At 51.3% G+C, this 23555-nt stretch overlaps 2 protein-coding genes across 2 annotated transcripts in view; one reads left to right on the top strand and one right to left on the bottom strand.

Moving 5' to 3' along the window:
• Window positions 1-22635, top strand: part of MAP4K1 (mitogen-activated protein kinase kinase kinase kinase 1) — a 30267-nt gene extending 7632 nt beyond the window's left edge. The window contains exons 10-31 of the mRNA XM_024237026.3: window positions 390-452; window positions 563-644; window positions 1668-1784; window positions 2019-2097; window positions 3515-3573; window positions 3652-3695; window positions 3774-3821; window positions 5463-5505; window positions 5943-6105; window positions 6183-6265; window positions 9103-9187; window positions 10336-10412; window positions 10504-10564; window positions 12897-13005; window positions 13107-13165; window positions 13367-13470; window positions 13997-14171; window positions 14482-14544; window positions 14756-14845; window positions 14930-15000; window positions 17130-17185; window positions 22459-22635. Coding sequence (XP_024092794.3) covers window positions 390-452; window positions 563-644; window positions 1668-1784; window positions 2019-2097; window positions 3515-3573; window positions 3652-3695; window positions 3774-3821; window positions 5463-5505; window positions 5943-6105; window positions 6183-6265; window positions 9103-9187; window positions 10336-10412; window positions 10504-10564; window positions 12897-13005; window positions 13107-13165; window positions 13367-13470; window positions 13997-14171; window positions 14482-14544; window positions 14756-14845; window positions 14930-15000; window positions 17130-17185; window positions 22459-22528 — 1801 coding nt within the window. The 3' untranslated portion in view covers window positions 22529-22635. The remainder of the gene's footprint in view (window positions 1-389; window positions 453-562; window positions 645-1667; window positions 1785-2018; window positions 2098-3514; window positions 3574-3651; window positions 3696-3773; window positions 3822-5462; window positions 5506-5942; window positions 6106-6182; window positions 6266-9102; window positions 9188-10335; window positions 10413-10503; window positions 10565-12896; window positions 13006-13106; window positions 13166-13366; window positions 13471-13996; window positions 14172-14481; window positions 14545-14755; window positions 14846-14929; window positions 15001-17129; window positions 17186-22458) is intronic.
• Window positions 22414-23555, bottom strand: part of RYR1 (ryanodine receptor 1) — a 148656-nt gene continuing 147514 nt past the window's right edge. The window contains exon 103 of the mRNA XM_054540360.2: window positions 22414-22951. Within this exon, the coding sequence (XP_054396335.2) occupies window positions 22856-22951 (96 nt within the window). The 3' untranslated portion in view covers window positions 22414-22855. The remainder of the gene's footprint in view (window positions 22952-23555) is intronic.

The raw sequence follows: 23555 nt of genomic DNA, 5'->3' as shown, positions 1-23555 counted from the left end.
CTGGACGACAGCGAGACTCCGTCACAAAAAAATAAATAAATAAATAAATAAATAAATAAATAAATAAATAAAAATTTTTTTTTTTGGTCTCACTATGTTGCCCCAGCTGGTCTCCAACTCCTGGGCTCAAGCTATCCTCCCGCCTTGGCCTCCCAAAGTGTTGGGATTACGGGCATGAGCCACCGCACTTGGCCTTGCCATAGCTCTATCACGCCATAAATGGCTTCCCTTAGGAGAGGCACCCTGGTGCACTGTAAAACCTGAACCTCACTTCCATGCTGTTTCTCACTTTGCCCTCTGCTGACTGCAGTGCTACTAGGAACCCCTCAAGCCATGAGGTCTGGCCCCCTTGAGGGTCTGAACCCCATGTCCTTTCCCTACTATTCTAGAGTTCTCTTCCTCATGACCAAGAGTGGCTACCAGCCTCCCCGACTGAAGGAAAAAGGCAAATGGTACGAGAGAGTGACAGGAGGGAGGGTGAGCGAGGGCAGGGCTGGGGCTGGGTGGCCTGATGGGAGGGTCTCTGGTCCCCTCACCCAGAACCTGGCTTCTTCTTCCCAAGGTCGGCTGCCTTCCACAACTTCATCAAAGTCACCCTGACTAAGAGTCCCAAGAAACGACCCAGCGCCACCAAGATGCTCAGTGTAACCCTCCCTTCCCCCAAGACCCTCAGCCCAGGATTCCCTGGGGCCTTCCACATCTCCCGAGGACATGGATAACTTTGTTCCATGGAGTCCCCGGGGCCTTTCCAAAGTCCCTAGTGCCTCAGAATTTCCCAGGACCACCCCCCACCACCAGAGACCCTCCGGGTTATACCCCAGACCTTTCCCAAATACCCTGAGTTGCCGGAACTGACAAATTCCCAAAGGACTCAAGACTTGTTGCTGAGTGTCCTCTTGAATCCCCAGGGAACCACAGTCTCTTCCAAGACAACTCTGGAATTCTCCCAGCCCCGCTCTGAGAAACCTAAATTCTTCTCATTCCTAAAAATTTCTTAGACTCCCCCAGGTTGGCTGGGCATGGTGGCTCACACCTGTAATCCCAGCACTTTGAGAGGTTGAGGCAGATGGATCACTTGAGGTCAGAAGTTTGAGACCAGCCTGGCCAACATGGTGAAACCCCGTCTCTACTAAAAATGCAAAAATTAGCTGAGCATGGTGGCGCACGCCTGTAATCCCAGCTACTTGGTAGGCTGAGGTGGGAGAATCGCTTAAACCCGGGAGGTGGAGGCTATAGTGAGCCAGGATCGTGCCACTACACTCCAGCCTGAGTGACAGGGCGAGACCCTGTCTCAAAACAAAAACAAACAAACAAAAAAAATTAGCTGGGTGTGGTGGCATGAGCCTGTAATCGCAGCCACTCAGGAGGCTGAGGCAGGAGAATCAATTAAGCCCAGGAGGTGGAGGTTGCAGTGAGCCTAGATTGTGCCACTGCACTCCAGCCTGGGTGACAGAGCGAGACTCTGTCTTAAAACAAAACAACAAAAAAGAATACCCCAGGCCTCTGAGTTCCCTGGATTTCCCTGCCCTCTCCCTCCACTGGCACCTTCTCCCCAGCTAGATTCTTTTAGTCCAGTCCCCAAGGCCCTCTACCAGCCCTCTCTGTCCGCACCAGCCTTCTCTGTCCACACCATCCCTCTGGATACGGACACCTCTTCCCTCCCCCAGCATCAACTGGTATCCCAGCCTGGGCTGAATCGAGGCCTGATCCTGGATCTTCTTGACAAACTGAAGAATCCCGGGAAAGGACCCTCCATTGGGGACATTGAGGATGAGGAGCCCGAGGTGAGAGCCTTGGCTGACAAGAGCACTGGGGACCTCTCCATCTTTCTCAGGCTGTGCCCGCTGCCAGCAGTGCCTTCCTGCTGCCTCTCTTAGGGGGAAAACAGGGAGGGAGGATGGGGAGCTTGGTAAAAGGCTGTGTGCCCAGAGGGTTACAGGAGAGAGCAGATGGACCCCGGGCAGGGTAGGAGGCTGCTTGGGGGTCCCGAGCCCTGACGTGGCTGCCCCTCTGCCCAGCTACCCGCTGCTATCCCTCGGCGGATCAGATCCACCCACCGCTCCAGCTCTCTGGGGATCCCAGATGCAGACTGCTGTCGTGAGTAGAGAATCCTTATTTTTGGGGACATCTGACCCTATAATAGACCTAAGAGACCCCCTTCCCCTACCATCAGGCCTTCAGAGACCCTCAGCATCATCTGATCCTATAAGAGACCCCCAGACAATCTCATCAGCACCTGACCTACAAAATGACCGTAGAGGCCAGGCGCGGTGGCTCATGCCTGTAATCCCAGCACTTTGGGAGGCCAAGGTGGGCGGATCATCTGAGGTCAGGATGTCAAGACGAGCTGGGGTAACATGGTGAAACCCTGTCTCTGCTAAAAATACAAAAATTAGCCGGGTGCGGTAGTGCACGCCTGTAGTCCCAGCTACTTGGGAGGCTGAGGTGGGAGGATCACTTGAACCTGGGAGTTGGAGGTTGCAGTGAGCCAAGATTGCGCCACTGCACTCCAGTCCGGGCGACAAGAGCGAGACTCTGTCTCAAAAAACAAAACAAAACAAAACAAAAACAAAAGCAAAATGACCATAGAGTTCCCAGGGAGACCTCAGAAATCTCATCAAAACCTCAATACCCAAACGGATCCTGAAAACACCCTGTAACTACATTGAGCCCCCAACTTCCTGATCCCAGAGCTTGTTTACTTTTTTATTTTTTTGTGACAGGATCTTGCTCTGTCGCCCAGGCTGGAGTGCAGTGGCGTGATCACAGCTCACTTAAGCCTCAAACTTCTTGGGCTCAAGGAATCCTCCCACCTCGGCCTCCTGAGTGGCTGGGACTACAGGCTTATTCACCACGCGTGGCTCATTTTTTTTTTTTTTTTTTTGAGATGGAGTCTCACTCTGTCTCCCAGGCTGGAGTGCAATGGTGCGATCTTGTCTCACCGAAACCTCTGCCTCCTGGGTTCAAGCGATTCTCCTGCCTCAGCCTCCCTAGTAATTGGGATTACAGGTGTGCACTACCATGCCTGGCTAATTTTTGTATTTTTTTTTAGTAGAGACAGGTCTTCACCATGTTGACCAGGCTGATCATGAGCTCCTGACCTCAGGCGATCTGCCTGCCTCAGCCTCCCAAAGTGCTGGGATTACAGGCGTGAGCCACCGTGCCCAGCCACTTGGCTAATTTTTAATCATTTTTTGTAGAGATGGGTTCTCGCCAAGTTGTCCAGGCAGGTCTCAAACTCTGGGTTCCAGCGATCTGCCCACCTCAGCCTTCCGAAGTACTGGGATTATAGGCGTGAGCCACTGCACCCGGTCTTGATCTCAAACTTGACCCCCAAATGAAGTCCCTGTAATCCAAGACCGCTTTCCACAAGGGACAGTTCCCTGAGATCATTTGCAGTCCCTAAGCTCCTGACTGCAACCTCCCCGCCAATTCTACTCTTTCTGTTCTTAAACCCATCTCAGAACCCCTTGCCCCCAGCTCACAGCGGGTTATCTTCCCCCACCCACCCTAGGGCGGCACATGGAGTTCAGGAAGCTCCGAGGAATGGAGACCAGACCCCCAGCCAACACCGTGAGATGCTGTCCCCCCACTCCCCACCACACCGCCTGCTTCCCTGAGGCCACTGCTGACACTTTTCCTACCCCACAGGCTCGCCTACAGCCCCCCCGAGACCTCAGGAGCAGCAGCCCCAGGTCAGGGACCCCAGGGAGGATGGGGAGGGGGCTGGAATGTGGACAAGGCCCCCAAGGCTCATACCTGTCACCCTTCAGGAAGCAACTGTCAGAGTCGTCCGACGATGACTATGACGACGTGGACATGTAAGTGAGGCCCTGCCTGCAGCTCCACAGGCCCCACCTCAGCCCCCACCTTCCCACAAGGCCCTGATGTGACCTTTCCTCCACTCCTGATCCCGCTGCACCCCTGCCTTTCTTCTAGCCCCGAGCCCTGAGCCCTGATTAGACCCTAGATGCAGCCCCTCTGCCCAGCTATCTAGGCCCTGTTCCCTAACCCCACCTCCCTTAACCCTTCACCTCCAACCCCTGACCCCCAACCTGATCCCAGCTCCAGCTCCCACTTTCCTTCTTTCCTTCCACCTTCTTTTTTTTTTATTTTTTTGAGAGGGAGTCTCGCTCTGTGGCCCGGGCTGGAGTGCAGTGACGTAGTCTCAGCTCACTACAACCTCGGCCCCCCGGGTTCAAGCGATTCTCCTGTCTCAGCCTCCTGAGTAGCTGGGATTACAGGCGCCCGCCACCATGCCCGGCTAATTTTTTGTATTTTTAGTAGAGATGGGGTTTCACCATGTTGGCCGGGATGGTCTCGAACTCCTAACCTCATGATCCGCCCACCTCAGCCTCCCAAAGCGCTGGGATTACAGGCGTGAGCCACTGCACTTGGCCTCCTTCCATCTTCTTGTACAATCTTTTGACTTGACCCTCAACATCAGCCCCCCACCTGCTCTCCACCCCAGAGCTGACCCCGGTTCCTTCTAGAATGTGCTGCTGCTCCAATCTCTGACTTGACCCCACCTGTCCTCCATGACCCTGGACCCTCAGCCACATCCCAGTCTCAAACTCCTCCCGAATGTCCCTCTCACCCCACACCCACCCTCCAGCCTTCAGCCTCAGCCCTCAGCTTTTCCTGTCTTTTTGCCTGCCCTCAGGCTGAACCTTGGCACCTGGAAATCTCCCAAAGGCCAGATGCTGAGCCCCAGATCCAGACCCAACAGTCAGCCCAGGCCCCCATATTCCCCAGCCCACAGGCCGAGTCAGGCTCCAGGTGCGCGTACTCGCTCCACCCTTCATGTGCGACAGCCTGTGTGCAGCACCAACACAGGGAGAGCAGGGCCACGGCGCCGATGTCACCTGTGTTACTAGGTGATGTAAAGGTGCAAAGCCGTGGTGCACTGTCAGCACTCCACCTCCAAGAGTTGCTGTTACTGTTATTAGTCTTTTTTTTGGAAACAGGCTAATCATTTTTTGTAGAGATAGGGCCTTGCCATGTTGTCCAGGCTGGTCTCAAACTCATGATTTGTTTTGGCACCAAGGCTAAGTGCAGGAGTGTGATGATGGCTCACTGCAGCCTCAACCTCCCAGGCTCAAGCAATCCTCCCACCTCAGCCTCCTGAGTAGCTGGGGCCACAGGCGCACCTGCCACACCTGGCTAATTTTTAATTTTTTTCTAGAGACAAGGTCTTGCTATGCTGCCCAGGCTGGTCTCGAATTCCTGGGCTCAAGCCATCCCCCTGCCCTGGCCTCCCAAAGCGCTGAGATTACAGGCATGAACCACCATGTCCAGCCTGGTTATTAATCCTTTAATCCTCAGCTCCAGGCAGAACCAGTCATCCCTTAATCCTCCTCACCTCAGACCCCAGTCCCAGGCCTCCAGCCCAGAACCATGCCATCTTCCCCGAGTCCTTGTTCCCCAGCCCCCCAGTTATTTAACCCATCTTTGTGTTTCAGCCCCACCCCTGCAGAGGACACACCTCCTCCACTTCCCCCCAAGGTAAGGCCCTGGGCCAGAGCTGGGAGGCTGGGGCCTCAGGGCCACTGGGGGCCAGGAGGCCAGGTCCTTAGATGCTGGGATACTGGGCTCTCCAGGGCAGGGAACTGGGGAGACCAGGATGATGGCTACATTGGGATCTGGAAGTGGCATCCCTCAACCTCAGGGTGGGATTCAAAATATTTAGCCTCTTGGACAGTGGTCAGTAGCTGGTCCTAGGAAGCCCCTGCTACATCCAGCATTAACCCATTAGTTTCTGAAGTGTGTTGATGTCCGGGCTGGGGATGTCAGGGGAAGGCTGGAGGGGGCACAAGATGTTGCAGGGGAGGGTCAGAGCCACGGCTGTTAGTTCTGGTGGAGGCAGGGACTTGAGTTGCAAAAGGGTGCCCTCTCTGAGATCATCTGATGTATTTCCCCACGCTCTGTTCCTGTCTCCAAAGCCCAAGTTCCGTTCTCCATCAGACGAGGGTCCTGGGAGTATGGGGGATGATGGGCAGCTGAGCCCGGGGGTGCTGGTCCGGTGTGCCAGTGGGCCCCCACCACACAGCCCCCGTCCTGGGCCTCCCCCATCCACCAGCAGCCCCCACCTCACCGCCCATTCAGGTAATGGGACAGGCTAGGGTGGAGGGTGGGAGTGTTGGGGGGGTCTTGGGGGCTGATTTTCTCCTAACCCCTCTCAGAACCCTCCCTCTGGAACCCACCCTCCCGGGAGCTCGACAAGCCCCCACTTCTGCCCCCCAAGAAGGAAAAGATGAAGAGAAAGGTGAGGTTCACCTCTGCTGAGGACTTGCACCTCTAGACGGGGCTGGGGATGCCTGGTGGGGTGGGGAGGGGGTGGCAGGACTGACAGTAACAACAGGTGACATTTGTTGAGCACTTCTCTGTGCCCTACACTGATCTCCTGTCATTACATGGCATAAAGCTTCACAGAGTGAAGAAGATATCACAGAGATATTATCCCCCATTTCACAAATGGGGAAATTGAGGCACAGAGCGGGTAAGTGGCTTACCCAAGGACATATAAATACCTTTGAGGAGGCTGAGGCAGGATTGTTGTTTCTTCTTCTTATTATTATTTTTAAAGACGGAGTTTTGCTTGTTGCCCAGGCTGGAGTACAGTGGCGCGATCTCAGCTCACTACAACCTCCGCCTCCCTGGTTCAAGTGATTCTCCTGCCTCAGCCTCCGGAGTAGCTGAGATTACAGGCAATGCGCCACCATGCCCGGCTAATTTTGTATTTTTAGTAGAGGTGGGGTTTTACCATGTTGGTCAGGCTGGTCTTGAACTCCTGACCTCAGGTGATCCACCTGCCTCAGCCTCCCAAAGTGCTGGGATTACAGGCATGAGCCACTGCACCCGGGGCCTGCTTTTTTTTTTTGGACACAGAGTCTCGCTGTGTCGCCCAGGCTGGAGTGCAGTGGCATGATCTCCGCTCACTGCAAGCTCCGCCTCCCGGGTTCATGCCATTCTCCTGCCTCAGCCTCCCAAGTAGCTGGGACTACAGGTGCCCGCCACTGAGCCCGGCTAATTTTTTGTATTTTTAGTAGAGATGGGGTTTCACCATGTTAGCCAGGATGGTCTTGATCTCCTGACCTTGTGATCTGCCTGCCTCGGCCTCCCAAAGTGCTGGGATTACAGGCGTGAGCCACGGCACCTGGCTACTAAAAATTTAAAAAATTAGCTGGGCGTGGTGGTACACACCTATGGTCCCAGCTACTTGGGAGGCTGAGTTGGGAGGATTGCTTGAGTCCAGAAGTTAGAGTCTTTTGACGAGATCCATCAAAACCTCCATGAGTCAGTACCACATATGCAGTAGCCCAAAGAGCCAAGATTTCAAGAAATTTTACCTCTCATAAATGGAGATGTACAAAAAGAACATCTCTTTATTCAGGAAGTTTCAGTGTTTTTACGTACACGCATAATGCCTACACACGTAGTCAGTGTTGTGATAATGTACCTTTGTGGGATCAAATTTGCCAAAAAATGCATAAAATGAATTAGAACTCTCTAAAGTTTTTGTTGTTGTTGTTTTTGAGACAGTATCTCGCTCTGTTGCCCAGGCTGCTGGAGTGCAGTGGCGCGATCATGGCTGACTGCAGCCTTGACCTCGGAGACTCAAGCAATCCTTGCACCTCAGCCTCCCTAGTAGCGCTTGGCTAATTTTTTTTTTTTTTTTTCTGAGACGGAGTCTCGCTCTGTTGCCCAGGCTGGAGTGCAGTGGTGCTATCTTGGCTCACTGCAACCTCTGCCTCCCCAGTCTAAGTGATTCTCCTGCCTCAGCCTCCTAAGTAGCTATGACTACAGGCACCCACCACCATGCCCAGCTAATTTTTGTATTTTTAGTAGAGACGGAGTTTTGCCATGTTGGCCAGGCTGGTCTCAAACTCCTGATCTCAAGTTATCTGCCAGCCTCGGCCTCCCAAAGTGCTGGCATTACAGGCGTGAGCCACCAGGCCCAGGCCAGCTTGGCTAATTTTTTAAAAAATGTTTTATAGAGGCAGGGTCTCACTATGTTGCCCAGGCTGGTCCTGAACTCCTGGGCTTAAGTGATCCTCCCACCTCGGCCTCCCAAACTGGTGGGATTACAGCCGTGCCTGGCTGGCTACCAGCTAAAAGTATTTATACCTCCAGTACTGGAAATGATTCAAAGATGAAATACATAGCATAGTGAATCATATATATATACATGTATACATATACATATATATATACACACACACACACATATATATATATATATACATATATATATATGCTGGCCAGGCACAGTGGCTCATGCCTGTAATCCCAGCACTTTGGGAGACTGAGGCAGGCGCATCACCTGAGGTCAGGAGTTTGAGACCAGCCTGGCCAACATGGCAAAACCCTGTCTCTACTAAAATACAAAAATTAGCCAGGCGTGGTGTTGTGTGCCAGTAATCCCAGCTACTCGGGAGGCTGAGGCAGAAGAATTGCTTGAGCCAGGAGGTGGAGGTCGCAGTGAGCTGAGATTGTACCACTGCACTCCAGCCTGGGCAACAGAGTGAGACTCCATCTCCAAAAACAAAACTGATAGCTGGGAGTGGTGCCTCACACTTGTAATCCCAGCACTTTGGGAGGCTGAGGCAGGTGAATCACATGAAGCCAAGAGTTCAAGACCAGCCTGGGCAACATAGCGAAACTCCATCTCTACTAAAAATACAAAAATTAGCTGGGTATGGTGGCACACGCCTTTGGTCCCAGCTACTCAGAAGGGTTAGGCACGAGAATCAGTTGAACTTGGGAAGCAGAGGTTGTAGTGAGCTGAGATCATGTCATTGCATTCCAGCCTGGGCAACAGAGCGAGACTCCGTCTTAAAAAAAAACAAATGCTGATGATTTAGGATAGTGGAGGAAAAACTAAAAAAAGAAATATATAACAAAAAAAACCAAAAACAAACTGAAAAGAAAACTCAATACATGAAAAAGTGTATTACAGGGATAGATTATGGGAAATTGCACCAAGGTAAGAGGCAGGATTTGAACCTTGGCACTCTCGCTCCAGAGTTGTAACCACTGCCCCTTCCTGTTCCCTGCTCTCTTTGCCGGATCTGCTGCCTGGCCCCGCGGCGACCTGCCCAGGGATGTGCCCTTCTGGTAAAGTTGTTCAATGGCTGCCCCCTCCGGATCCACAGCACAGCCGCCTGGACACATCCCTCCACCAAGGGTGGGCATTCTGGAGGGTCAAGGCGATCCTGCAGGGAATGGGGGAGCAAAAGTAGGGGTGGGGAGGAGCCTAAGGAAAGCACAAAGGCAGGGATGGGGAGGAGCTTAATGGAGCTGGGGCGTGGCCAGGCTGAAACAGGGGTGGAGCTTGTCCTTACACTCAGGATTTGGTGATCAAAGATGCATAGAGGGCAGCCAGGTGCGGTGGCTCACGCCTGTAATCCCAGCACTTTGGGAGGCTGAGGCGGGCGAATCACTTGAGGTCAGGAGTTTGAGACCAGCCTGGCCAACGTGATGAAACCTCATCTCTACTAAAAACACAAAAATTAGCCAGGCGTGGTAGCACGTGCCTATAATCCCAGCTACTCAGGAGGCTGAGGCAGGATAATTGCTTGAATCCAGGGGGCGGAAGTTGCAGTGAGCCGAGATCATGCCACTGCACTCCAGCCTGGGCAACAGAGCAAGACTCAGTCTCAAAAAAAATAAAAAATATAAAAAAAAAAGATGGGTAGAGGGATGAGTTGGAGAGTGAAACTAGGAATATTGGAATTCAGGGGCCAGGAGTGTCAGAATATAACAAAAAGGTTAGAGTTTGGAGCACAGGAAAGATGGACAGCTGGAGGTTAATGATAGGGAGACTGGGAGCAGCATTTTGGGGTGAGGAATTTTAGAGATTAGGATGCAGCCGGAAAGGGACAGAATCTAGAGATCAAAGAGATGAAGACAAGGTCAGTGTTAAAGGAACAGGTCACACTGGACAGAAAAAGTCCTATTTGGGGGTGTCTGAGTTTGAAGGTCAATGTTAGGATTGGCATTAGGGTATCAGAACTGGGGAGAAAGAGGGGAGGAAATCAGAGGACTATTTTGGGGGGCAGGTCTAAGGTTGGGGTCAGTTTGGTTCAGAAGACAGTCGGGCAGAGAAGAAAGAACCACCAGAATATGGATAGTCAAAAGGAGGGAGAATGAGACTGGCTTGAGGGACCATCCGCTCTGGCTTTGTTTGGGGAAACAGAGGCTGGGAGTATTGGTTTGGAGAAAGAATAGAGGGTCAGAGCTGGGGACAGAGTGTCAGTGTTTGAGGTCAGACAGGTGGGGATCTGGGAGGTCCCTGAGGATGAAGTCGATCCCAGCATCCTTGTCTGCCTCCAGACCAGCACCTGCTCCTGGGGGCAGAGGAAGGCATCTTCATCCTGAACCGGAATGACCAGGAGGCCACGCTGGAGATGGTGAGGAACCATACCGGGCTAGGGCAAGGGCAAGGGCCGGAGTCCCGGGTTGCTGGGGTGTCACCAGAGCCATCTCTCCCATTCCCTGCAGCTCTTTCCTAGCCGGACTACGTGGGTGTACTCCATCAACAACGTTCTCATGTCTCTCTCAGGTCTGGCTGTGGGTAGCAGGTGGGATGGGGTCGGAGGTTAAGGGGTCAAGGGTTCAGGGGCTGGGAAGTAGACGGGCACAGCTGAAAAAAAAACTTAGACTGCTTGGTCACAAAGTCCTAGGTTCAAATCCCAGCCACTTTTTCACTGTGCTCCCCAAGCCTCAGTTTCTCCATTTGTAAAATGGGGTTCACAATAGTCCTCACCTCTCAAGTCAATTTTGAGGTAGTTTCTACAATAAATTAGTCTTTTTTTTTCTTTTTTTGAGACAGAGTCTCGCTCTGTCGCTGAGGCTGGAGTGCAGTGGTACAATCTCAGCTCACGGCAACCTCCGCCTCCCAGGTTCAAGTGATTCTCATGCCTCAGCCTCCTGAGTAGCTGGAATTACAGGTGTGCACCACCACACCTGGCTAAGTTTTGTATTTTTAGTAAAGACAGAGTTTTACCCTGTTGGCCAGGCTGGTCTCAAACTGCTGACCTCAGGTGATCCACCTGCCTTGGCCTCCCAAAATGCTGGGATTACAGGCATGAGCCACCACACCTGGCCTTAAATTAGTCTTTTTTTTTTTTTTTTGAGACCGAGTCTCACTCAGTTGCCCAGGCTGGAGTGCAGGGGCGTGATCTTGGCTAACTGCAACCTTTACTTCCTGGGTTCAAGCAATTCTCGTGCCTCAGCCTCCCGAGTAGCTGGTATTACAGATGTGAGCCATCATGACTGGCTATTTTAAAAAAATTTTTAAATATTTTTTATTTTTAGTAGAGATGCAGTTTTACCATGTTGGCCAGGCTGGTCTCAAACTCCTGACCTCAGGTGATCCACTCGCCTTGGCCTCCCAAAGTGCTGGGATTACAGGTGTGGGCCACTGCACCTGGCCTAAATTAGTCCTGTTTTTTTTGGTTTTTTTTTGAGATAGAATCTCACTCTGTTGCCCAGACTGGAGTGCAGTGGCGCAGTCTCGGCTCACTGCAACCTCCGTTTCCCAGGTTCAAGCGATTCTCCTGCCTCACCCTCCCGAGTAGCTGGGATTACAGGCACCTGCCACCACGCCCGGCTAATTTTTTGTATTTTTAATAGAGACGGGGTTTCACCATGTTGGCCAGGCTGGTCTTGAACTCCTGACCTGGTGATCCACTTGTCTCAGCCCCCCAAAGTGCTGGGATTACAGGTGTAAGCCACCGTGCCCGGCCCTAAGTTAGTCTTTAAATAGCTTTCATGTTCAGATGACAATCAGAACTTATTCCATACTTTACTAAGATAGAGTGAGCAAGTTACAGATTTAAAAATCTGAACGGGGTGCAGTGGCTCATGCCTGTGATCCCAGCACTTTGAGAGGCCAAGGCAGTAGTACTGCTTGAGCCCAGGAGTTCTAGATCAGCCTGGCCAACATAGTGAGACCTCGTCTCTACTAAAAATTAAAAAAAAATTAGCTGGGTGTGGTGGCACACACCTATGGTTCCAGCTACTCGGGAGGCTGAGGTGGGAGGATCACTTGAGCCCAGAAGTTAGAGGCTGCAGTGAGTCATGATCACGCCACTGCACTCCAGCCTGGAAGACGGAATGAGACCCTGTGTCTCAAACATAACAATAAATAGGCCGGGTGCGGTGGTTCACACCTGTAATCCCAACACTTTGGGAGGCCGAGGTGGGTAGATCACCTGAGGTCAGTTAGTTCGAGACCAGACTGGCCAACATGGTAAAACCCCATCTCTACTAAAAATACAAAAATTATCCGGGCATGGTGGCGCATGCCTCTATTCCCAGCTACTTGGGAGGCTGAGGCATGAGAATTGCTTGAACCTGGGAGGCAGAGGTTGCAGTGAGCCAAGATTTTGTACCACTGCACTCCAGCCTGGGTGACAGAGCAAGACTGTCTAAAATAATAATTAATAATAATAATAATAGATGAAATAATTTCTAGTTTTGGGGGAAACACCAAGCCAAATGAGATTCATGAGTTAGTGAAAGCCACATCTGTGATGACAAACTAGAAGATTTTCTAGATGTGTTTCTTCTAAAACTTTGTAATATGTGTAACTTCATCTGACTGGTTATGTGTCCAGAGTTTCTGATATGGCTACAAATACCACGAGGGTAGGGAGCATATTTATTATGCTCATCACTGTTCACCAGAGCCAAACAGAGCAGGCCTGGCCTACAATGGGCGTTCAATCTATGTGGAGTGAGAAATGAATGAATGAATGAAAAGTACTTGAGACTTGCAGGCTTGGGAGTTTCAGACAAAGGGATGGGGCTGAGGGAAGGGATGGAGGAAAGGAAGTGGTATATGGGATCCTATAACTTCCTGCTTCCCCCTACATACACACGCCCTGCAGGAAAGACCCCCCACCTGTATTCTCATAGCATCCTTGGCCTGCTGGAACGGAAAGAGACCAGAGCAGGAAACCCCATCGCTCACATTAGCCCCCACCGCCTACTGGCAAGGTACCAGCTCCCAATGAATGGCACCACAGAGCCTTATAATTCTTCCCATGTCCCTCTGCCTCCTGCTGCCCTACCCCCCTTCACACCTACCTATTCTCCAGGAAGAACATGGTTTCCACCAAGATCCAGGACACCAAAGGCTGCCGGGCGTGCTGTGTGGGTGAGAGAGAGCTTCACGGGTGTGCAGAGAGTGGGCGGGGCCGGGCTAGAGGAGGGGCTTGAGCTGCATCCACCTGAGAAGGTTATAGTGTTAAGGCAATGTGTCCAGAACCCAGAAGATGGGTGGTAGTGTGGGTCTTGTGGGAGGGTGGCGAGGAGGATAGAGGGCATTGATCTTGACTCATCCTTGCCTATGCCACAGCGGAGGGGGCGAGCTCTGGGGGCCCGTTCCTGTGCGGGGCATTGGAGACGTCCGTTGTCCTGCTTCAGTGGTACCAGCCCATGAACAAATTCCTGCTCGTCCGGGTAAGGGGCTTGGGAGGGTGCTGGGAACTCTGAGGAGTGGGTGGCTAAGGCCTTGCACCCTTTGCTCTTCTATCAAGAGCTCCATGAAGCCCCACCTCCGTCGAGGCCCCGCCCACCTGCGGTCTGCGCTTGGAGCCTCGCCCTTCTGAAGCCATCCTGATCCTTAAGCACCGCCCCTCACACCTGGGCCTAATTATTCCTCAGGCTCAATGCTGCCACTCCCTGGGTGTCCTAGTAGAGCCCATTTAGAGCCTGTCTATTTGAGTGTCTAAGCAGGTTTTGCTATCTTTGGGGCCCTGCCCGTCCGCCGCCAAGGTGGCATGCCCCCACATGGAAGCCACACCCACTCGGAGGCCACTCCCCCCGTTCCCGCGGAGGCACCAGGCCTTATCCCCTGACATTTCTAGATGGCATCCCCCAAAACTTAGGGCCCTGGTTCGGAAGTCCCAGGCCAGTTCCAAGCCACGCCCCCTGAGGCCCCGTCCTGAACCACCCCCTAGCCCGCCCCTCCCTGTGCGGCCCGCAGCAGGTGCTGTTCCCACTGCCGACGCCTCTGTCCGTGTTCGCGCTGCTGACCGGGCCAGGCTCTGAGCTGCCCGCTGTGTGCATCGGCGTGAGCCCCGGGCGGCCGGGGAAGTCGGTGCTCTTCCACACGGTGCGCTTTGGCGCGCTCTCTTGCTGGCTGGGCGAGATGAGCACCGGTGAGTGGGGCGGAGTCTTGCTGAGGGCGGGGCTTATCAGATCCGGAGGGGCGGGGCTGGAGGCGGGGCTTCGCTTAGCCTGAGGCACTACCGGACTGAGAAAGGGCTGGAAGGGCAGGGAAGGGAGAATGGCAGGTTTTAGTTAACTGGGGAGATTGATGATGGGGTGGGACCGGGATGGTGAGCGAGGTTTAGCCTATTTGCTTGGGAACTGAGGCGGTGGCTAAAGCACAGGTACAGGCCTTCTGGGGGTGGTGTGGGGAAAGGGGAATGGGATGGGGTCAATCCTTAACCCACTCCCCCCAAACAGAGCACAAGGGACCAGTGCAGGTGACCCAGGTAGAGGAGGATATGGTGATGGTGTTGATGGACGGTAAGAACCCTCCTTCCTCCTCTGCCTCCCCACCCCACCAGCTGCAATCCCTAGATCTCTGCCTCCGAACTTGTGCTTCTCAGAACCCCTGAGCCCCCTGGGCCTTGCCCCTGTCCTACATAGCTTTCACACTGAATTTATGGATTGGTCCCTTAGTAACCCTCTAAGCCTTGCTCACAGTTCTTAAAACCGTCTCTCTATCTCCTTCCAGGCTCTGTGAAGCTGGTGACCCCGGAGGGGTCCCCAGTCCGGGGACTTCGCACAGCTGAGATCCCCATGACCGAAGCGGTGGAGGCCGTGGGTCTGTGCAGGGACGGGAGAGCCCAGGATCAGGGGTGGAGACTCAAGTGATCCCCAAGGGTAACGGGCATTGCTTTCTCCCCAGCTATGGTTGGAGGTCAGCTTCAGGCCTTCTGGAAGCATGGAGTGCAGGTGTGGGCTCTAGGCTCGGATCAGGTAAGCCCCTCCATCCAAACTCCACATCGCTGTCCCCCGGCCTCCATCATCACATTCATCAGATGGGCTCCGAGAACTCCTGAGTCAGAGTGTGAAGTCCTGGAGGGGAAACATCTTCCAATTTCAGTTCAGATAGATCCCCTTCTTTGCCCCAGGATTTATTTTTTATTTTATTTTATTTTATTTATTTTTTTAAGACGGAGTTTCACTCTTGTTGCCCAGGCTGGAGCGCAGTGGTGCGATCCTGGCTCACTGCAACCTCCACCTCCCAGGTTCGAGCGATTCTCCTGCCTTGGCCTCCCAAGTAGCTGGGATTACAGGCATGCGCCACCACAGCTGGCTAATTTTTGTATTTTCAGTAGAGACGGGGTTTCACCACGTTCATCAGGATGGATGGTCTTGAACTCTTGACCTGGGGTGATTCATCCGCCTTGGCCTCCCAAAGTGCTGGGATTACGGCTGTGAGCCACCACACCTGGCCTATTTTATATATATAGATATAGATAGATAGATAGATAGATAGATAGAATTTATTTATTTTTGGAGATGGAGTCTTGCTCTGTCACCCAGGCTGGAGTGTAGTGGCACGATCTCGGCTCACTGCAGCCTCCGCCTCCCAGGTTCAAGGAATTCTCCTGCCTCAGCCTCCTGAGTAGCTGAGACTACAGGTGCATGCCGCCATGCTTGGCTAATTTTTTTGTATTTTTAGTAGAGACAGGGTTTCACCATGTTGCCCAGGCTAGTCTCAAACTCCTGAGCTCAGCCAATCCGCCTTCCTTGGCCTCACAAAGTGCTAGGATTACAGGTGTGAGCCACCACTCCTGGCCATTTTTATATATTTTTTGAGACAGAGTCTCGCTCTGTCACCCAGGGAGGAGTGCAGTGGCACAATCCGAGCTCACTGCAACCTCTGCCTCCTGGGTCCAAGTGATTCTCCTGCCTCAGCCTCCTGAGTAGCTGGGATTACAGGTACACTCCATCATGCCCAGGTAATTTTTGTATTTTTAGTAGAGACGGGGTTTTGTCATGTTGGCCAGACTGGTCTCGAACTCCTGACCTCAAGTGATCTGCCCGCCTCAGCCTCCGAAAGTGCTGGGAGTACAGGCGTGAGCTACTTCACCTGGCCTGTTTGTTGTCCAGGCTGAAGTGCAGTGGTGCAACCATAGCTAGCTGTAGCCTTGACTTTCTGGGCTCAAGCAATCCTCCCTCCCCAGCCTCTCAAGTGGCTTGGATTACAGGTGTGAGCCACTGCACCTGGCTGCTCTTGGATTTCTTGAGTCCCAGTCTCATCCTGGGCCACTACTGTGACCTTGGGCTGGCAACGTTGCTTCTCTTTAAGCTTCTGTTCCCCAACTGTAAAATGGGGACCACTGTAGAGATATATGGATAGTTAAGACCAGACTGTCTGGGTTGGAATTCAGCTGAGTGACCTTAGGCAAATGACTTAACCTTCCTGTGCCTCACTGTCCTCATTTGGAAAATGGTGTTTATCTCACAGAATACTGTGTCAGACTTTGCCCTTACAGTTTAGTATTTTTATTTATTTATTTATTTATTTTTGCTCACTCAGTTCCCTCCCTCTTTTTGAAACGGAGTCTCGCTCTGTTCCCCAGACTGGAGTGTAGTGGCACAATCTTGGCTCATTGCAACTTCTGCCACCCGGGTTCAAGCGATTCTCCTGCCTCAGCCTCACAAGTAGCTGGGATTACAGGCATGTGCCACCACAGCTGGCTAATTTTTGTATTTTCAGTAGAAATACAAAAATTATCTCAGCTGGAGATCTCGGCTCCAGTGACACGCCCAGTGGCGCGATCTCAGCTCAATGCAATTTCTGCCTCCCGGGTTCAAGTGATTCTTCTGCCTCAGATCCTGAGTAGCTGGGACTATAGGCACGCACCACCACACCTAGCTAATTTTTGTATTTTTAGTAGAGATGAAGTTTTGCCATGTTGGCAAAGCTGGTCTCGAACTCCTGACCTCAGGTGATCCACCCACTTCGGCCTCCCAAAGTGCTGGGATTACAGGCGTGAGCCACCGTGCCCAGCTCCTTGCTCTCTTTAAGGGAGCCATGCTTGTAGTGACAGTGGAGGTATCTTCCAGGCACTGAGACACACACTTTTTTTCCCTAGCTGCTACAGGAGCTGAGAGACCCTAGCCTCACTTTCCGTCTGCTTGGCTCCCCCAGGTATGTTGTGGGGTGGGGTGCAGAAGGACCTGGGAGGGGGCTTCTGATGTGAAGAGAGCATTCTGAGGTGTCCCCAGCAAGGTATCTCTAGCCTGGACAGTGTCTCACCTGGTCACCCTGCTTCCATCCCTGCTCCCTAGAGTCTATTCTCTGCACTGCAGCCACGGGGGCATTTTCTTTCTTTTTGTTTTGTTTCTCACTGTACTCAAAGGCTGGAGTGCAATGGCACGACCATGACTCACTGCGGCCTTGACCTCCCAGGCTCAAGTGATTCCCCCACCTCAGCTTCCTGTGTATCCGGAACTACCGGCATGTGCCACCATGCCCAGCAATTCTTTTATTTATTTATTTATTTATTTATTGAGATGGAGTTTTGCTTTTGTTGCCCAGGCTGGAGTGCAATGGCGTGATCTTGGTTCACTGCAACCTCTGCCTCCCAGGTTCAAGCGATTAATCCTGCCTCAGCCTCCCAAGTAGCTGGGATTACAGGCACGTGCCACCACACCTGGCTAATACTATATTTTTTAGTAGAGATGGCATTTCACCATGTTGGCCAGGCTGGTCTCGAACTCCTGACCTCAGGTGATCCACCTACCTCAGCCTCCCAAAGTGCTGGGATTATATGCATGAGCCACTGCACCTGGCCAATTCTTTTATTTTATAATTTTAATTCTTTTATTTATAAAATTTTTTTAAAATTTATTTTTGACACAGAGTCTCGCTCTGTTGCCCAGGCTGGAGTGCAGTGGCACAATCTCAGCTCACTGTAACCTCTGCCTCCCAGGTTCAAGTGATTCTCATGCTTCAGCCTCCCAAGTAGCTGGGTTTACAGGCGTGTACCACCATGTTTGGCTATTTTTTGTATTTTCAGTAGAGACGGGGTTTCACCTTGTTAGCCAGGCTGGTCTCAAACTACTGACCTCAGGTGATCCAGCTGCCTTGGCCTCCCAAAGTGCTGGGATTACAGGCCACTGCCCCTGGCCTTAATTTTATTTCATTTTTGAGACAAGGTCTCATTCTGTTGCGCAGGCTGAAGTGCAGTGTTACATACACAGCTCACTGCAGTCCTGACCTTCTGAACTCAAGCGATCCTCCCACCTCAGCCTCCTGAGTAGCTAGGACCACAGGCGTACACCACCACAACTGGCTAATTTTTTAATTTTTTTGTAGAGACGGGGTCTTGCCCTGTTGCCCTGGCTGCCCTTGAACTCCTGGCCTCAAGCAGTCTTCCTACCTTGGCCTCCCAAAATGTTAGGATTACTGGCATGAGCCACCACACCTGGCTGCATTTTTTTTTTTTTTTGAGATGGAGTCTTGCTCTGTTGCCCAGGCTGGAATGCAGTGGCGTGATTTCAGCTCACCACAACCTCCACTCACTGGGTTCACGCGATTCTCCTGCCTCAGCCTCCCGAGTAACTGGGATTACAGGCATGTGCCACTGTGCCCCGCTAATTTTTGTATTTTTAGTAGAGACAGGCTTTCGCCATGTTGTCCAGGCTGCTCTTGAACTCCTGACCTCAAGTGATCTGCCCGCCTCGGCCTCCCAAAGTGCTGGGACTATAGGCATGAGCCACCATGCCCGGACCTGGCTACATTTTTATTTTAGATTTTTATCTTATTAAAAATTTTTAACTATTAAAAATAACGATTTTAACTATTTTGACATAATTTAAAACTCACACTCCCAGAGAAGTTGCAAAAATAAAACAAAAAAATTCTCTTTTATCCAGATTAGCCAGATGTTAATCTTTTTTTTTTTTTTTTTTGAGATGGAGTCTTGCTCTGTGGCCCAGGCTGGAGTGCAGTGGATCTCCACTCACTGCAACCTCTGCCTCCCGGTTTCAGGCAATTCCCCTGTCTCAACCTCCTGAGTAGCTGGGACTACAGTTGCACACTACCACGCCCAGCTAATTTTTTTTTTTTTTTAAGTAGACATGGGCTTTCATCATGGTGGTTAGGCTGGTCTCAAACTCTTTACCTCAGGTGATCCACCCACTTCTGCCTCCCAAAGTGCTGGGATTACAGGCGTGAACCACTGCACCTGGCCAGATGTTAATCTTTTTAACCGCATTTGCCTTCTTCTTTTTTTTTTTCTTTTTTTGAGACAGAGTTTTGCTCTTGTTGCCCAGGCTGGAGTGGAATGGCACGATTTTGGCTCACCACAACCTCCCCCTCCTGGGTTCAAGCACTCCTCCTGCCTCAGCCTCCTGAGTAGCTGGGATTACAGGCATGCGCCACCACGCCCGGCCTCTTCTCTTTTTTTTTTTTGGATTGTTAGTAGAGACGGGGTTTCACTGTGTTAGCCAGGATGGTCTCGATCTCCTGACCTCGTGATCCGCCTGCCTCAGCCTCCCAAAGTGCTGGGATTACAGGCGTGAGCCACCACGCCCAGCTTGCCTCTTCTCTTTCTTATGCGCACATACCACACACACAAGTATACGTGTGTGTGTGTGTGTGTGTGTAATTTTTTAATGAATATTTGGGAATGAATTGCAGACGTGATGCCCATTTACCCCTAAAATACTTCAGTGTATATTTCCTGAATCAAAGCAAGGACATAATGTTACAAACCACAGCACAGCTGTCAAAATCAAGGAAACAACACTGAAACATCACAACCTTCTAATTCATACCCCTACTCAATTTCACCAGTTGGCCAGGTGTGGTGGCTCACACCTGTCATCCCAGCACTTTGGGAGGCTGAAGCAGGCAGATTACTTGAGGTCAGGAGTTGGAGATCGGCCTGGCCAACATGGAGAAACCCCACCTCTACTAAAAATACAAAAATTAGCTGGGTGCGGTGGCACGTGCCTGTAATCCCAGCTGGGAGGCTGAGGCATGAGAATCACTTGAATCCGGGAGGTGGAGGTTGCAGTGAGCCGAGATCACACCACTGCACTCCAGGCTGGGTGACAGAGCGAGACTCTGTCTCAGGAGGAAACAACAACAACAACAACAAAAAATTTCACCTGTTGTTCTAGCGATGTATATTTTTTTTTTTTTTTTTTTTTTTTTTTTTTTTCTGGTCCAAGATCAAGGTTGCACTTAGGAGTCATGTTTCTTTATTATTTAGCCTGGAACAATTATTTAGACTTCTTTTGTCTTTAATGAGCTTTGGCCTTTTTCAAGAGTAAAGGAAAGTTGTTTTCTAGAATGTTCCTTGACTGTGTTTGAGGTTTCCAGGTTCTGCATTTTGGGCAGGAATACTGCAGAAAGATGTCTTTCTCAGTGCATCATTTCAGAAAGTACACGATGCTAGTTCGTCCCGTTACTGGTGATATTAACTTTGATCATTTGGTTAAGGTAGAATCAGCCAGTTCTCTCCACTGTGAAGTTGCTTTTTCCCCCTTTTACTTTTTTTTTTTTTTTTTTTTTAAAGATAGGGTCTCTCTCTGTCACCCCGGCTGGCGTGCAGTGACGCAATCATGGCTCACTGCAGCCTCGACCTCCTGGGCTCAATCAATCCTCCCACCTCAACCTCCCAGGTAGCTGGGACGACAGGCGCGTACCACTACACCTGGCTTATTTTCATATTTTTTGTAGAGACAGGGTTTCGCCATGTTACTCAGCCTGGTCTGGAACTCCTGGGACTCAAGAGATTCACCTGTGTAGACTTCCCAAAGTGCTGGGCTTATAGGCAGGGGCCACCGCACCCAGTCTCTGTTTTTCTTTGTAATAAGAAGTATCTTTTGGGGGAGATTCATTGAGACTAGGTAAATAGTCTGTAAATATGTTGCTTCTCATCAGATTTTCACCCACTAGTTTTATTGTTTTTTGTTGTTGTTTTGAGTCAGAGTCTCACTCTGTCCCCCAGGCTGGAGTGCGGTGGCACGATCTCGCCTCACTGCAACCTCCTCCTCCCAGGTTCAAGCAATTCTCCTGCCTCAGCCTCCCGAGTAGCTGGGATTACAGGTGTGAGCCAACGTGCCTGGCCTGCCCACTAGTTTTAGAATCAATTGATTTTTCCCTGAATCTATTATTATTAGGTGGTTACTAACAATAAATGGTGATTTTCTGATTCTATGTTTCCTTCTGTGTGTGTTAGTTGGCATTCTACTCTAAAGAAGAGCTGTGGCTTCTCCATTCTTTCTTTATACCAGCATGGTCTCATGGATTTTTATTCTGTGGGTTATAGTCTATTACAGTCATTATTTATTTATTTATTTATTTATGAGACGGAGTCTCGCTCTGTCACCCAGGCTGGAGTGCAATGGCGTGATCTCAGCTCACTGCAACCTCTGCCTCCCAGGTTCAATCGATCCTCCTGCCTCAGCCTCCCGAATAGCTGGGATTACAGGCGTGCACCACCATGCCTGGATAATTTTTTTTTTTTTTTTTTTTGAGACAGAGGCTCGCTCTGTCACCCAGGTTGGAGTGCACTGGTGTGATCTCCGCTCACTGCAAGCTCTGGCTCCCAGGTTCACGCCATTCTCCTGTCTCAGCCTCCCGAGTAGCTGGGACTACAGGTGCCTGCCATCGCGCCCGGCTAACTTTTGTATTTATAGTAGAGATGGGGTTTCACCGTGTTAGCCAGGATGGACCTGGATAATTTTTGTAGTTTTAGTAGAGATGGGGTTCACCATATTGGCCAGGCTGGTCTTGAACTCCTGACCTCAAATGATCTGCCCCCCTTCGCCTCCCAAAGTGCTGGGATTACAAGCATGAGCCACCGTGCCCGGCCTTGTCATTGTTTATTTTGAGGCACAAATAGTCTCAAATTTAGCCAGTGGGAACCACTTTAAGGAGCCCCTGTGTCCTTTTGACATGCCAGAAGGGTCATTTTAAAATCCAAATCTGATCGTGTCACTGTCTCCCTGCTTAAAATCCTCCCGTGGCCTCAAGATAAAGACTCAATCCTGGCCACAGCCCACAAGGCCATGACATCTCCAGCCAAGTCCCAGCATTTCTCCCACCTCAAATCCTTTGCACAGGCTGTTCTCCCCAGCCAGAACACTCTTCCTTGCCCTTTCACCAAGTTCCCTCCTAACCCTCCTTCAGGCTGCACCATCCATTCTCTGGGGAGTCTGGGCTGACCTCCTGGGTTAGGTTTCCCTGCCAGGCATGCCATGCTTTTTTGCGCTCACGTAATTCACTGATTCATGTTGATCTCCTTCTCTAGAATGTGAGCTTCCTAAGGGCAGGGACCGTGTCTGCCCGTTCACTGCTATAGTTCAGCATGGGGCTGGCACAGTCTCTGTTAACTACTTTGTGAATTGATGAATCAATGAACATATGAATGAATAAATGAACTGACTTATCTCTTCCTTCCACAGGCCTGTAGTGGTGGAGACACGCCCAGTGGATGATCCTACTGCTCCCAGCAACCTCTACATCCAGGAATGAGTCCCTAGGGGGGTGTCGGGAACTAGTCCTTGCACCCCCTCCCCCATAGACACACTAGTGGTCATGGCATGTCCTCAGCTCCCAATAAACGTGACTTTAGCCTCTGCTGTCATCTTGTTTTTCTTGGGGGAAACAATTTCTGGATGTGCACTCCTCCACAATTTCAGCAGGCCAACACAGTGATGCTGGGGGGCGTAGCACAGATTTATTTTCCAGTACTAGGTCAGCTCTTCCCCAGCTGCCTTAGGGGGAGGGGCTTGGACAATAAGGGGCTTGCTGTGAGAATAAGGCACTTGAGGTGGGGGTAGAGGGCCAGCTGGGGGTGTGTCAGCTAAGCTGGTCCTCGTACTGCTTGCGGAAACAATCGCCAGCTGGGAAGAAATCCCAACATCTCTCTTGGTACATCTTCCAGACATAAGACTCCTAAGATTGGGGACAGAAATAGTTCATTGGTCACATCTTCAAACCCTTGAGACATATATATATATTTTTAGACAGGGTGTTGCTCTGTTGCCCATGCTGGAGTACAGTGGCGACAATCACAGCTCACTACAGCCTCCTGGCTCAAGCGATTCTCCGCCTCTGTCTCCAGAGTAGCTGGGACTACAGGTGCACACCACCATCCCTGGCTAATTTTTTAATAGAGAAAGGGTGTCGCCGTGTTCCTAGGCTGTCTTGAACGTCTGGTCTCAAGCAATTCTCCCGCTGTGGCCTCCCGAAGTGCTAGGATCGCAGGCGTGAGCCAGGACGCCCAGCCTAAACCCATTTTTTTGAGACGGAGTATCGCTGTGTCACCTAGGCTGGAGTGCAGTGGCATGATCTTGGCTCATTGCAACTTCTGCCTCCTGGGTTCAAGCGATTCTCCCACCTCAGCTTTCCAAGTAGCTGGGATTACAGGCATGCACAACCATGCCCTGCTAATTTTCGTATTTTTAGTAGAGACGGAATTTCACCATGTTGGCCAGGCTGGTCTTGAACTCCTGACCTCAAGTAATCCACCTGCCTTGGCCTCCCAAAGTGTTGGGAT

Source organism: Pongo abelii, chromosome 20 (assembly GCF_028885655.2).
Source record: "Pongo abelii isolate AG06213 chromosome 20, NHGRI_mPonAbe1-v2.0_pri, whole genome shotgun sequence".
Lineage (NCBI taxonomy): Eukaryota > Metazoa > Chordata > Mammalia > Primates > Hominidae > Pongo > Pongo abelii.
The sequence above is the reverse complement of the archived record's forward strand: the minus strand, read 5'-3'. Positions and strand labels throughout refer to the sequence as shown.